This window comes from Camelus bactrianus, chromosome 16 (assembly GCF_048773025.1).
Source record: "Camelus bactrianus isolate YW-2024 breed Bactrian camel chromosome 16, ASM4877302v1, whole genome shotgun sequence".
NCBI lineage: Eukaryota > Metazoa > Chordata > Mammalia > Artiodactyla > Camelidae > Camelus > Camelus bactrianus.
This window is the reverse complement of record NC_133554.1, coordinates 42,635,007-42,649,587: the sequence shown is the minus strand read 5'-3', so window position 1 is coordinate 42,649,587 and position 14,581 is coordinate 42,635,007. Positions and strand designations below refer to the sequence as shown.

At 54.7% G+C, this 14,581-nt stretch overlaps 1 protein-coding gene across 1 annotated transcript; it reads right to left on the bottom strand.

Annotated features, from left to right (window-relative positions):
* Window positions 1-576: 576 nt before the first annotated feature.
* C1QL1 (complement C1q like 1) lies at window positions 577-7,677 on the bottom strand. The gene is made up of 2 exons (XM_010959502.3): window positions 6,730-7,677; window positions 577-1,254 (listed from the first exon to the last, which is right to left on the bottom strand). Exons 1-2 carry the CDS (start codon window positions 7,324-7,326, stop codon window positions 1,075-1,077), a joined length of 777 nt encoding a protein of 258 aa, XP_010957804.2. The 5' UTR covers window positions 7,327-7,677; the 3' UTR covers window positions 577-1,074.
* Window positions 7,678-14,581: the final 6,904 nt, after the last annotated feature.

Sequence of the window (14,581 nt, the reverse complement as noted above, 5' to 3'; positions counted from 1 at the left end):
TCTACTCATCCAACTTCCTACACTCTCGGGAGACTTGAGTGAGATGACATACCTGAAAGCCTTTGGCAAACTTTAAAGTGATGGATAAATAATAAAAGCTCTGTTTGTTTGTTGAATGCCTACATTATACCTCTTTAACCAAGTGTGGTAGGTCTCCTCACCTATATATTGTAATGAGAAAACCCAGAGGTGAAGTACTTGGGTAAAGGTCAATCAGTATTTAATGCAAAGCTTGTTCCTTTCATTGCTGTCACTAACCCAGGAATGAGTCAGAAAAGAGTGACTTGCTCAGGATTATACATGATGGCCCTGGGTCTCCCAATTTAAACCTTGCCGTGCCTTTGGAATGCTGATGCCATTTTCAAGGTCGGAAAAAAACAAAACAAAACAAAACAAAACAAAACAAAACAAAAAATAACCGGAGCTTGGCCCATCTCCTCTTGGAGCAGCTCTGACTCAGGCACTTGTCTTCCCCCAGACCCCAGAGAAGCGTCCAGCCTATCCATCCCCAGTCTGGAGGACCGCAGGGTTCAAGGTCCCCTCCTGCAACTCCTCTCCAGGGCACAGTCGGAAAGCCAGCGGGGTGGAAGTGTTTTTATTATAGCTTTGGTCAGAGGGGGCGCAGCCGGGCTGGGGCTGTAGGGAGTGCTGGGAAGCTACCCAGCCCCCAACCACCACCCCTCCCCCAGGCAGCACCACTCCAGATCAGGTGGGCAGCGCATGGAGCGGGGAGCGACCCCGCCGAGACCTCTCCCCAAGCTGGGGTGGGCTGGCCGGCAGGGTGGGCAATAAACAATCCTATTGTACAAATATACAGCGCGGGCCGAATGGAGCGGAGGTGGTCAACACCGCCTCCCTGGGACCGGGAAGGGCGCGATGGCCCCGGCTTCTGCGGCGAGCCGGCGGGAGGGCTAGCTGCGGCCCAGGCGGTGGCGAGGGCGGGCCGGAGGCGTCATAGCCGGGAGGGCCTGCAACCGCGACGGGCAGCGAGGGGGTGGCGGGGGACGCGTCATTCTCTGCCCCGCCGGGAGAGGAACCCCGTAGGGGACAGGGGATGGAGGGGTCGCGGGGAGCTCAATCCGAATAGATGATGAAGCCGGAGAACGTGCTGTATTTGTTGCTATTGCCGCCGTGCGCTTTGCCTCCGTCGAGCTTGATGAAGACCTCGTCGCCCGCGTCCAGGTGCAGGATCACGCTGTTGCTGGCATAGTCGTAGTTCTGGTCTGCGTCCTGGGCAATGGCGCTGGCCCGCACCTGCGGAGGTTGGAGGGGGTGGTAGGAGGGAGAGTAGTGGTGTGTGTGAGAGGGAAGGGGAGGAGGAGGAGGGAGAGACTTCCGGTTGTCCGGTGGTTCGATCGGAAGGGAGGGGGACTCTCAGAGATAAGGCAGCCACATGCGGAGTAACTGGAGGCCCTGAAAGTCCCACCTCCAGCCCCATCAGAGCTCTCAGCTTGCTTTTCTCCTGACATCCCACCACCCCACTTTTCAATAACTGTGTTTTGGAAGAGGGTTATAAAGGGGCCCTGAATTTCTAGGGCAGGTGTAAACTGGGTCTGAATTGGGATTCAAAGTGAAATCAGCTCCTTTAACTCCTCTAGGTCTCACTGTCTGGCCCCCTGAGGACCTCAGCAATGCCTCCAGGATGCCCCAGCCTGGAACTCTTTCCTTGCAGAGAGGAATTCTCTGGACCCCCAAAGGATGGCGAGCCATCCCCGCTCTCATCATTCTCTCCTCTCTACTTTCATTGTAGTAATGAGACCTTACATTTCGGCCACATCCACTTGTTCTTATGTGGGTGGATGGACACCAGGGCACACCTTGGTCTTTTAGGTCAGGGCTTGGACCAATGCCAAGCTGCTAGTAAGCAACCACCTTAGTATCAGAACCTGAACTGTGGACTCCTTGTCTGAAGTGCATTCTGGAGTCTTTCACACCAGAGCCGTGAGATGGAAGGCCTGGTAATTATTTCCTTTCCCAAGGCTCACATTGGGCCTGCATCCTGCTTCCAAGGATGTGTAGCTTTACTTGTGACTATTACTGCACCCAAAGAGGATTTCTGGCTCCTCCTGTGTCCTCCAAACGGTGGTAGAAAGGAAGTGGGTGGGAAGAAGGGAACTAAGCCTCATATCCCTCAGTGATCCTCAATCTGATCTGAATCCTTGCTAGTCCTTGTTTTGATGAAGGAAGGGAGGGACAGGCAGGATAACGGGACAAGGGAGCACTTGCATTTGGGTTTGAAGCCCGAAGCATCACTTTTGGGAGCTCAGACTATAATCATAAGATATTGAGGAGGTGGGGTGGTGGACAAATTCCCTCCAGGCATTCCTTCCTAATAGCTGAGGCCAATGAAAGTCCTGGGCCATATGAGCCAGGATATTCTGGGTGGAGAATGGGAAGAGAAGAGCCATTTCCAGGTTCTGGCTTATGCTGAGGGGAGGCTGCATTGAGTGGGGTTCTCTCAGCCAGGCTCCTCAACCAACCCTCCACCCTGCACCTTCTGTGAAGGCACCTTCCCCAAGGGCCTAGACTTCCCCCAGTCTAGGCTGGACCAAGCCAAATAAGGGTAAGGGCCCATCCTCCCTTCTGGGCTGGAGGCAGAATTGCAGGTCTGCTGTGCCCAAGCTGCTGAGTCAGCAGCAATGCTGCACCAGGAGGACCCAACATATTTGCGTGCAGTCTGCCATTTAAAGCCCACATCCCTCCAGCCCCTTCTCTCCCCTCAATCTCTTTCCCCAGCCTGGGGAGGAATTGTTTGGGGGTACTTAGTTGGGACAACTGTTTCAGCTAAAGGTGGGGGGAAATTAAATAAAGGACAGACACTATCTGTCAAGGAGCTCAGTTTCAGAAAATGGATAAGAAGATCCTACCTCACCACTGCCACCTCTGTAAAAGCCTTTTGATGGTGAAGGGAAAAAATTTTTTTAATCTTGGTGGGGCTTTGAGCTACTAGGAAAGAGCTCAAAGCAAGCCGCCAAGTTCTGTATTGTTCCCTGGGCCCTAATCCTGGTGGTATTTATTATTACACATGCATTTCATTATCTTTGCTAATAAATTACTACTAATAACAATTATTTTTATTACCCAGATTAATTTAGCCTTAACTCATTAAAACAGTGTGCTTCTTAATAGCCAAATCCATTAGAATACAGTCATCTGTCATCAGGAATCTCCTGGTGATGTGACAGGCATCAGAACTGTTATGCTTATGTTTATTATTTATTCATCACCATGATTGTTGCTGTGATTATCCTAATTATCCATGGAGGCAGGGAAAATTAATGCTCTTCCAACCTTAGACAGTGGGGAATCCAGGAATGGAACCCAGGGGTCCTGATTCTCTGCCCAAGACTGGAAACCATTGAGGCATCCAACTCCTCCTGGGGGATAAGGGGAAGTTTAGGGATCTGAGGTTATCATGGAAGCAAGAAAGCAAGTCAGGGTCTTGCCACGAGGGGGCACTACAGAAGCATCTCCTCAAGGGTTGCCAGGAAGGGAAACTGAGGCAGTGATGGGACCAGGGGCCTGGAGTGGGGGTAAAGAACCCAGGAAACGTGCCCCTGCACCCAGAGCAATGCTGGGGTCTTGTATGTTGAGGTGTGGCTCCCACAGGCAGCCAGCCTGGCTCCCAGGGGACATGTGCTTTCAGACAATTACTGGGTCCCTACTTGGCCAGGCACTGTGCTGTCTGCTGTGGCAGGTATCAGAGGCCAGACAGGACAGCCAGGGGACCCCTTTCCCCCATCAGAGAAGCTGATCTGCAGTTAGGTCTTTATACCACGCTCTTCAATTTACACACCCCACCACCTCTCACCTCACTCAGACTCTGGTGTCTGTCCAAGCCCCTGCTCATTTGTTATACTCACCTTCCCACAGGCCCTGACCCATCCTCACACAGCCCTGTCTTCCCTAGCCCAGTTTATCAATCCTCCCGGGCCCACCTGAACTGCGCATCTTAGAGGGAGCTGCAGGGAGCTCACCTCACCCAGGGCACCAGCCCCAACCCAGAGTCTCTTCCTCTGGCTCCTTACGTCCCCATGTCCGAATGACCACGGTTTAGTGCCATCAGGCTGTGTGTGCAGTAGTGACTCAAAGCTACCCCTAGGGAGAGGGGCAGGTGGGCCTCAGACAGGGACAGAGACAGGGCCTCAGCACTAGGCAGGAGGCAGTGACTCCCCCCTCCCCATCTTGCCCAGGGAAAGGGCAGCGCCCAGATGCAGCTCTGCCTTCCTGAGGAAATTCTGGAAGCCTCTCTGCAGGCAAGAAGCCAGGAAGGAAAAGCACAGAGCCCAGGATCGCTCCATTCTTGAAGGTTGTAGGAGGAGCAGCTCCTCTCTTCTGTTCCCACCCATCGCCCAGCCCCATCATTTTGTTCTCTGCTCACTTTAATGTCCTCTTCCACCTCTGAGCCAGCCTTTCCCTCCACTTGACCTTTTAATTTTCTCCCTGTGTCTTCTCACCTTGGGGACCCAGGTTCACCACAGTTTCCCCTAACCAGGTTGTTCTGAGCTGGGGCAGGCCCCACTGAACCACCCCATTCAGCCAACCTCTCTGGGGACAGGAGTTTCAGTGGGCTCCTCGTCCTCCTCTCACACAGTAATCGCTGGGCTGTGCTATTGTGTGATTACGACTGTCTCCCCTGCACAGGCCATGAGGTCCTGGAGGGCAAGCAGATTGAACCCCTGGAACCAAGCCCCAAACCTGACTCCTACTAGGGGCTCAAAACTAATAGGTGGAATGACTATTGAGATTAAATGAGTTTCTTGGACAATTGGGAAGGAGAAGTCACAGAGGCTGCTGGTGAGGCCCCAAGCCTATAGTCCCACTATTTGTCTTGGATTTTTTTTTTTTTTTTTTTTTTTTTTTGCAGGGGAGGAAATAGTCTGAGTAACTGTTAAGATGCTGGGTCTGTGAAACCCCTGGCTAAAGCCACCTTCTTTCTTCTACCATCCTGTGATGCCACCTCCTTGCTGGTGGGGTAAAAAGAGGCTTTTGAGTCAGATTCACCTCCCAGTGACCGAAGCAAGTGCCCCCACCCCAAGAACACACCATCTTTGGGGCCTCCTCTTGCCTCATCTCTGGGGCCTTGTGGCACCCTCCTGAAGCAGCTCGGAGTCTAGGGCCCACTGCTGTCCTGGTGACCACCTCCCTATCCAGGTAAGCTGGGTTCACAACTTCCTGAAACCTCAGCTTGGTGTCAGTGCAAACTTTCTTTGGGAAAAGAAGAAATTCCATTGATGAAGGTGACACTGTTGCATCCCTTATTGGTTATTAATAAGGGGAACTGTGGGGCTGTCTGCAGAAAGAGCCCTCACTGGATACCAGGGCCTCCCATTTGGTCAAGAACCAAGGACAAAGAGGAGAGACACAGGAAGCCTGATAGACACAAGTGGGAGAGAGACACCCAAGGAATATAGAGAGGGATAAAACCGAGGAATGTGGGGCCAGAAACCCAAGGAGAGATGGACAGAACTGGCAGACACAGGAGAGAGGCAAGCAAGAGATGGAGAGATAGGAGAAAGAGGAAAGGGAGAGGCAGAAACCAGAGAGAGGGAGAGAGAGCAGGAAGTGGAGAGAGAGGAGGGGGCAGAACTTACAAGCACCTGGTAGGCTTTTTGCTGACTCCCATGCCTGTCCTTTCCCCCACCCCCTAGCCATGGTCTACCTCAGGGGAGTGCCGCAGTGAAAAGGATTCCAATCAGATCTTGGGTCTCAGACTCAGGAGATTCTTTCCCAACTCTCACCAGCCTAGCTTTAGTTCTGACTGGTACTGGCCCCTTCTTCCACAAGAATGCTCTGCCTGACCACCCCCAGGGGCCCCAGGTCACCATGGTCTGGGAGCACTAGGAAGGGAGAGGTAATCAAAGCAAAGGGAGCTGGGTAAAACTGCCATCCTGGGACACCATTAGGTCAAGATTGGTCCCGGGGCAGCAGTTCCAAGGAGAGCACCAGGCACTACCAGTCACCAATACCGAAGACCTCGGGAGCTTGGTAGCTGTCACTCTGGTCTCTGGGGTGGGGATAAGGAAGGAAGAGGGAGCCCTGGAATTACGAGTTGCAGCTGGGAGGTAAGAGGAGAGGGAGTTTCCACCTCTTTGCCTGGCCTCGGGAGGGAAAACTTTTCCCCCCAGGCCACCTTCTCAAGCGCTTAGCTCTGACACAGCGCGAACGGGGCTGCGCAGTCTCGGGTTTAGCAAAGGGCATCAGATTGGCCCAATGTACCTTCCCAAAGGCGGGGTATATATTGCAGCTAAAGCTTTGTGCGCTAGGCTACCTTTGCCTTTGTGCGCAAAACACCTACAGCTCGCCTTCTCCGCTTGCGCGCCTAGCAATGCGCTTAGGCGCCCGCGGGCGCCGAGGCTGCCTTTCCCGAGTCCATCCTTACCGTCCCCTGATCGCCAGCTGGTATCAACCAGAAGCTCAACTCTCAGATGCTGCTTCCCAAGGGCCAAGCCCCCAGGGGCTAGTCCGCGCGCTCGGGAGCCCTGAGCTCTGATTATTAGTTGGATTTATCTCCCGCATTTCCATACTGCCGGTGCCCTGCGGCGTCTGCCTTGGAGCTGGCGCCCAGGAACCAAGGAGTTAGGAGTGCCAGCCAGCCCTGACTATCACCGCACGTGATGCCTAAGCTGGGCCGCTGCAGGGTCTCCACCCGCGCCCGCCGGTACCCATGTATCCTGGGCTCCCTGGGTGCCCTGCCCCCAGGCCAGCCCCATGCCCCCCCGGGCCCACCTGGCCGTTCTTGCAGAGGTCCGCCCACATACTGGTGCCGTCGCCGCCGCGCATGAGAACGTGGTAGGTGAAAAAGTAGGTGCCGGGAATGTTGCACGTAAACTTGCCGCTGGTCGCGTCGTAGTTGTTGCCTAGGTTGGTGACCACGTCGTCGAACTTGAGCACCTCGTAACCCTCGTGAGGGTTCTTGAGGCCGGCGTAGAAAGCCACGCGCGGCACCGTGGTGTAGGTAGCCGTGCTGATGGCGCCGCTGCCCCCCGCGCCGGGCAGCCCGGGAGGGCCGGTCTTACCCGGCTCACCCTTCTCGCCGGGTGGCCCCACAGGGCCCGGAGGACCCGGGTCCCCGGGGGGCCCGGGAGGGCCGGGCTTGCCTGTGCGGCCCGGCTTCCCCTGGGGGCCCTGCACCAGCGTGGAGGGCGGGGGCGCGCCGCTCTGCTCGCTCAGGGCGTCTCCGCCGTCGGGCCGCGCGCCGGCGCCGGGGCCCCGCGCGGGGTAGGGGTCGCACACCATGCGGCAGGTGCCCAGCATTTCATAGTGGCCATCTGGGCCGCCCGAGCTCACCAGCACGGGAATAAGCACCACCAGCACCAGCAGCATCACCACGCCCGCGGCGGCCGCCAACAGAGTCTTCCGGCCGGCGCGGAGCCTGGGGAGCGCCGGGCCTCCCGGCCGCGCCGTCGGGGCAATGGTGCCGGCGGGCGGGGGGCGCGGGCGGGGCGCCCGAGCTCAAGGGCGGTCCGGCAGGGCTGAGGGCATGGGGCCGGGCCCGGGGCGCCACGCTGCGCTGGTTGCGCTGCCGAGCCCAGCCGCCCGCTCCTGCCTCGCGCCTCCCTCCCGCTGCGCGGCCGAACTGCTCGCAGCGGCCACCGCCTCCTGCCTCTTTCCTCCCGCCTCCCAGCGCTCGGACCACCGCCCCCTCCGCCCTGTCCAGCCCCACCCGCTCGGCGCGGCTCGGCTCCCGCGAGGGGTGGGGCTGAGGGCGGAACCGGCGCCTAATTGGGCCGCGGGCGGTATGGCTCCGCCCACATAGGGGCGGGGCCGCGGGGCGGGGCCACGGGACAGAGAGCAGGATCCTGGAGAGGAAAGGGGAGACTAAGGGAGCAAGAGACAGAGCCCCGGAAAGGGGGAGGGGACTAGAGTCTGAGACACAAGAGAGGCTCCCATAGGGGAGGGGAGAGTAGGGACCAAAGAGAGAATGGAAGAGAAGGCCACAGGAAGAGCTAGAGAGTGCCGAGATGGCTTGGGAGAGGAGATGCCTCGAGGGTCGGTGACAAGGAAAACCGAGAGGACAGAGGGAGGCACGAGGGACCACGGCCCGCAGGGGGCGGAGGAAGGAGGGTTCCCCAGTCTAAAAGGGACAAAGCGATTGAGGGGAGGACGGAGCGGGAGCAAGAAAGAAGGACAAGGAAGAGGGTTATGAGGGGATAGAAGAGGGGAAGGAAAAAAGAGGATGGAAAGGGCCATTCCGCACTCAGTCCTAGCAGACCACCCGTCCGGGAGATTAGAGGGGTGGTATAGTATGCTTGTCAGGCTGCCCAGCGGGATCCAGAGTACTGACAGCAGCTGCCCGTACCCTTTTCTGGCTCCTGGCTGTTCCCGAGACTGCCTTTCCCCAGAAGGCAGCTACCCACTCCTCCTCACCTCTGCTCCTTCCTCCCTGAGGTCCAGGCAATCTTAGGCTGCTTTTTCCTGGGCGTGGGGCCAGGGGATCTTCCATCTTACTCTGATCACTTCCCTTTTTCCTGCTTTTAGACAAGGGAGAAATCGGGACCCTAAGAAAGTGGGCATCCCAGGCAATTTATCCATTCTGACCAGTACAAACCCGTCCCTAGGAGGTGACCCCTTTTGCCAGCCTCCAAGAGGAGGGGTTGATCTCACCCAGCCCATCAGATCCCCCTTCCTGCCCCGCCTCGAGCCTCCTGAACTCCTAACTCTTTTCCCCAATCAGGTTGTATGAGGCAATCCTCTTCCTCAAGTGCAGTAAAGTGTTTAGGTTGCATAAACTAAAAGGCGTCTGCTTCCATCAAAATATTTGTCACATTATTTGAGGCCCAGTTTGTGCTACTCCACAGCTCCTCCTCACCCTCCTTTATTCAGTCTACCAGGGAGGGCTCTACCATTCGGAGGCCACTAGCTGCTGCTGAAGGATGACTCTCCAACCTCTTTCCTTTCCCCTGAGAGGACCCCTCCCAGCTCACACTGCGGACCTGTCACCACGTCCTTATGACTCCCTGGCTTTCCTTACCAATAGCTGGGATTGATTAACCCTACCGAGCTAGAAGGAGGAAAGGGACAGAAGGATGTCAAATGGGGGACAGTGAGAGAGGACCTTCCAAGCATTGACGACTGAGCCCAGGTTAGAGGGATCTCCACGCCAAAGAAGGAGCTAAAAAAAAATTCAATCAATAGCATTTATTCAGGGTTTACTGTGTGCCAGGCCTTCTGTTGAATGCTTTACATACCCCATCACACCAGATCTCCACAGCACTCCAAAGAGGTAAAGCCCATCATTATTTTCATTTTACAGATGGAGAATTGAGGCTCTGGGAAGTTAAGAGATTTGCTCAAAGTCACACAACCAATAAGAGACAGAGCCGGGATTCAAACCGGCGGCCTGGCTCCAAGCTCTTCCAGCCTCCACGCAACTGGGTCTCTAGGTACGGTTTACTACTCAAAGGAAGGAAGGTGTTAAGTGCAGGGGGAGGAGGGCAGCTGGACCGCCCCAGGCTCAGGAAGAGTAGTCCTGACTCTCGACTGTCAGTCCGGCCTCCTATCCCCCATGGCAGTCTTCCCAGTGTGACTCTCCCAAGAGCGACAGGGCTGGTGACTCTAGGGGCAGGTGCGCGGTCATCAGCGCATGATTTGTACAAGCCCCCGCCTCTGAGTTCGCGCGCCCACGGGTCCCTCCGCCGCTGTGCCACTGGGACTGGTCCACCACCCGCAGTCCTTCCAGAATCTGTTCGGGAAACCGCAGCTGGTGGCCCGAGGCCGCGGGGGGGGGGGGGGGCGGGAGCACGCCCTCCCCGCACTCTCCAGGGCGTCCAGGGGCGCGATCCGCGCGGCAAGGCGGCCCGCCCCCGCCACGAAAGAGTGCCCGCTCCCCTGGCGCGGTGTGGCGTCTGTGTCAGCCGAGCCGGATTCTCCCCGCTTCGCTGGAGTGGAAAATAACGGCTTCAAACTTTGCAGAGAGGAGCTGGTGCCAGCACTTTAATTAACAGCCATCTTGGCCTGTGAGCCTGGGCCACCAGCTCCGCACCTCCCCCGGGCTCGCGGGCCCCGCCCTGGCCCCGCCCAGGTCTGGTCCCGGCAGGAGAGGGACCCCAGCCGTGGCGCTCCGAGCCCCTGGTCCCCCCGGACAGGAGGGCCTGGCTGACTAGGGGACAGGTGCTACCTGGCGGCGTCTCCCCAGCTTAATACCTGAGGATGCCCAGCCTTCCCACCCCACGCACCCCCAATTCTCTAAAGCCTGACGATTGATTCTTCTGGGATTAGAGACCTGCATGCCAATCCCAGCTGGTGATTTTTGGCTGTCGGCTAACCTGCAGCGCCTCAAGTGTTCTCCTCTGGGAAAAGGGTTGCTGTGAGGATTAAATGAGTTAAAATGAAGGTAGCAAAGCGCTGGCCTCGGTATCTGATCCTTATTAGGCACCTAGTAAAGGGTGGCTAATATAATTATTTCACATCAAGGCTAAGAAGGCCCTTCCACCACCCCAGGAGTGGGGTCTCCTCATCCTGCTTCTTTCCTACAAAATGCTGTGTTTGGTGCCAGGAGAGGAGGACGATGGCCTTCCAAGGTCAGAGACAAGACTAGGTGATTGTGAAGGGAATCCGGGAGTTCTGGCTCCCAGGCCTCTTCAACCACCTGCCAAGTGGGGGGACCAGGGTTTTCTGAAAAGGAAAGAAATGAGCCCCCGAGGAAGGGAGGGAGGGCAGTGCTCTCTGTGGCTAGGATGCTGACAGTGCTGGGGGCTGAAGACCCAGCTCTGCTTTCCCTCCTGTGAGTGGGAGCTCCCTGCCTCCTACAGCCCCCATCCTTCTAGGGGTGAGGAGGGGGTACTGGGCATTGGGGTGGTATGTGGTGGGTGCAGGAAAGTGGGTAAGGCACTTCATTGATGCATAGCTGACTTTAGGAAGCTGGGTGACTGTCTGTGGTATTTTGGGGTTCTTTGAATGAATGTGAGTGGGTGTGAATGTGTAAGAGACTGTGTGTTCATGTTTGTCTGGGTTTGTGCATGATGAAAGGGTGTACAGTGCCCTGACTCATCGGCTGACAAACCTGCATTCATTTGTTCATTTGTTCATTCAGTAAACATTTATTGAAAACACCAAGGTAGGCACTGTGAGGCTGTGGTGGTGTGTCCAAAAATGAGTAAGACCTAAGCAGTAACCCTGAGGAACTCACTCTTTGGCAGAGGACACAGGCAGGAAGAAATGGTAAATACTACGATAATTATTAACATTTTTTTGAGCACTTACTAAGTAACATGATCTTGTTCTAAGCACTTGATGTGGATTATCTCATTTAAATTTAACAACCTGTTATCATGGATTTAAAACTATTACATGGCTTATCAATAACACCACCAGGTAGGTATGATTATTTCCCCCATTTTATAGCTGAGGAAACTAAGGCTTTGGTAGAGGTTTGCACCAGGTTTGTGTATTATGAAGCACAGATGGAAAACTTCCTGCTCAGAAGACTCTATGGGAGAGGTATAATTTTTTCCCATCTATTTATTCATCCATTCATCCATCTTCCATCCATTCTATAAGCCCATATCAACTGATAATTGATATCTCATTATCATAAGACACAGTGATGACTGTGAAAAATCTTCTGACCTTATGCAGTTACAGCATATGGCAGAAACCTGGACAACTAAACAAGAAACGTCTATCTAACTTGATAAGCTGCCTGGCCTATGTGGGATGCTACAGAAGCATGCAGCAGTGTTGCCTAAATTCATTGGGAGGCAGGGAATCATGGGAAACTTCCTGGAGGAGGTGATATTTAAGTTAAGCCTTAATGAAAGGACAGCGAGGTGGAGAGGATGGCTGCTAGAGTTGGAGAGAGGGAGGAACAGAGGGTTATTCCAGACAGAGGGAACAGTATGTGCTAAGGACAAGCTAGCAGGGCTTGTGGGCTATGATGAGGAGTGTATAATTTATCCTAAGGGCAATTAGAAACTACTGGAGAGTGTTGAGTGAGTGATACCAGATTTTTCAGATTAGAAGGATCACTCTGGCTACTGTAGGAAGGATGGAATAAAACAGACTAACAGTGTCATAGGGAGATTAGGTAGCAGGCAGTTGCAGTGGTCTAGGTGAGAGCTGATAGTGCCTGATCTGGATGGGGATGGGGATGGGGTGGGGAGCAGGAGACTTCCAGGTCTCTGAAAAGCTCTCGAAATGTTTATGAAATTAATGAAGGATGCATGAGTGTTTTTGCCATTACCTGAGTACCAATATGTGCCAGACACTTTGTATACTCTATTTCACTTAATACTTACCAGAAGTTTAAGGAATAAGTATTATCATCTTTACTTTGGAGATGAGGATGCTGAAGCTCGGAGAGGTTAAGTAACTTGCCTAGAATCACACAGCTAGTGAGAGAGAGAGTCTGAATTAGAACTCGGGTCTATTTGACCCTGGGTGGGGGCTCTTCATCACTTGGCCCAGCAGGTGCACCCCTGGTGAGTAAAGCAAGAAAAGGCCCTTTAGGAAGAAAGAACAGCTTGAGTTAAGAATCAGTTGTATAAAAGGTATATTTTTGGTTTTTGGTTGAAGCCACTGGTCTACAGCCGTGTCTTGGGCAGGATGGGGAGCTGGGCGCCAAGAGCCAGAGACTGGCTCTCAAGGTCCAATTAGGCCACCAACTTGCCAGGTGTGTTTGGGGAAATTTCATCACATTTTAGGGCTTCCATTTCTTTCTGTGGGCTGGAGAATTGTCTAGGGCAGCTCTGAGAGGCCATGATTCTCATGTTAAAGAAAACTCTCCATTGTCATTCATTTAAATATTTAAAATCCCTTCATGACATTTTAACTCAGACACTTCCAGATCCTCCATGGGAAAAGCCTCCATAATTTCACCCTGGCTTTGGAAAAGTGGCGTTTTGTCAGAAAGTGTTGGGGGAGGATGGAAGTTGTGTTGTGATTTGGGCTGGTTGGGGGGTGGCGCCAGGACACACTAAGCTGGGACTCGGTGCGGAACCTCCTTCTGGAGCTCCTCCCCCTGCCCCATATCCTGAGGAGGAGAGAGTGGGATTAAGGGAGCAGAGCCTGAGTACTTAGGTCATAGGCAAGTTTTCCCAGGATCCTTCAGCAGAGAACTCTGGGCCTCATGCCTGAGGGTTCCAGGGACCTGCCCAGCCCTGGGCCTCCCTCCTGCCCACCCCCTCTGACTGGCAGGCAGCTACGGGAAGCCCATCCCCATCCAGCTCCAGGGAGGCAGCTCTGAAAAGGCCTAGTGGTGGTAGGAGGGGAGACCTAATCAGAGGAGGGGCCAGGCCGTCTCCCCTCAGCCCAGCCTGCATCTCCTGGCTGCATGTATAAGTAATGAGATTCCTCGGCCCCAACAGGAACCAATATAATGGCGGGTGCACGGGGTCAGCCTGAGAGACAGATAGCAGGGATGCAGGAGTGACAGGCAGTGCAATTATGCTGAGCCTCCTGCAAAGGCAGCAGAGAGAAGGCCCTGCCTGGCCAGCGAGGTCCGCATGCTTCCCACCCCCTCCCGCAGGCCTCAACTCTTCCTGGCCCACTGGCCCCCAGCTCCAGCTCCCCAGCCAGGTGGGGGAAGGCAGGGAGGAGAAGTGGTGGGGAGAGAATGGTGGAGGAGGAACCAGCCTGGTGGGGAGCAGCTGGTTTTCCTGGCTTCTGGGGAAGATCCCCTCAGGGCTAAGATGAGGGTATAAGGAAGAAAGCCCCCTGCTCCCCAGGATGACTGGGGAAGGCTCTTTCTTTGGAAGCCTTGTCTCTTTTAGGAAAAATCTTCCCTTGCATTCTCATCCCAGGAGACCTAGAACTTAGGGTCTAGAAAGGTCTTAGAGACCTCTCCTTTGACAGACAGGGAAACTGAGGCCAAGAGTGATGGCTTGCCCAAGGTCATAGGCCAATCCCAGGCAGAGCCAAATGGGACCTCTGGGGGCTCTTTCCAGGACCCCACTGGTGGGGGTTGTGGGGGGCAAGGGGAAGAGGAGCTGATTGCTTGCGCCTGTACTGGGTAGTCCCCAAAGACCCTCTGAGGGTGGTGATACAGGGTGGGGCTCAGAGAATTCTGACAGCTGGGTGTGGGGGTGGGAACTCTGCAGCAGTATTCTTGGAGAAGCCAAATCAGCCGGGGTTAGGGGTGGCCCAGCCCCACTTCTGTGTTCAGAGAGGGGTCTTTGAGGATGGGAGTGACTGAGAGGGGATCTCTGAGATGGCAGAGGCAGAAGAGCAGTGGGTGCTTAGTAGACATTCGTTAAATGGGACCTCTGAAAGGCCAGCTTCATGAACTAGTTGATTGACAAAGTCCCTGCATTCAGAAGGGACCTGCTCTTGGTTTAAGGCTCTGATGTCCCCGTCTTGAATTTTTTAACAATTTTTGAACAAGGGACTCCACATTTTCATTTCATAATTTATGGGCCCCATAAATTATATAGCTAATCCTGTCCTGAAACAGAGATGTGGTTTGTTCTTGGAGGGGATCTCCTGGTCCCTCCCTTCCCCAATATCACCCTAAGATGCTCCAAGTAGAGGGGAGCACAGAGCAGGAGAAGCTGGTGTTTGATGAGCTTCTTAGAGGCCCCCACCCTCCAAAGGCTGACACATCACTGACCCAACTGTGTATCCATCACTGACCCAGGCTGGG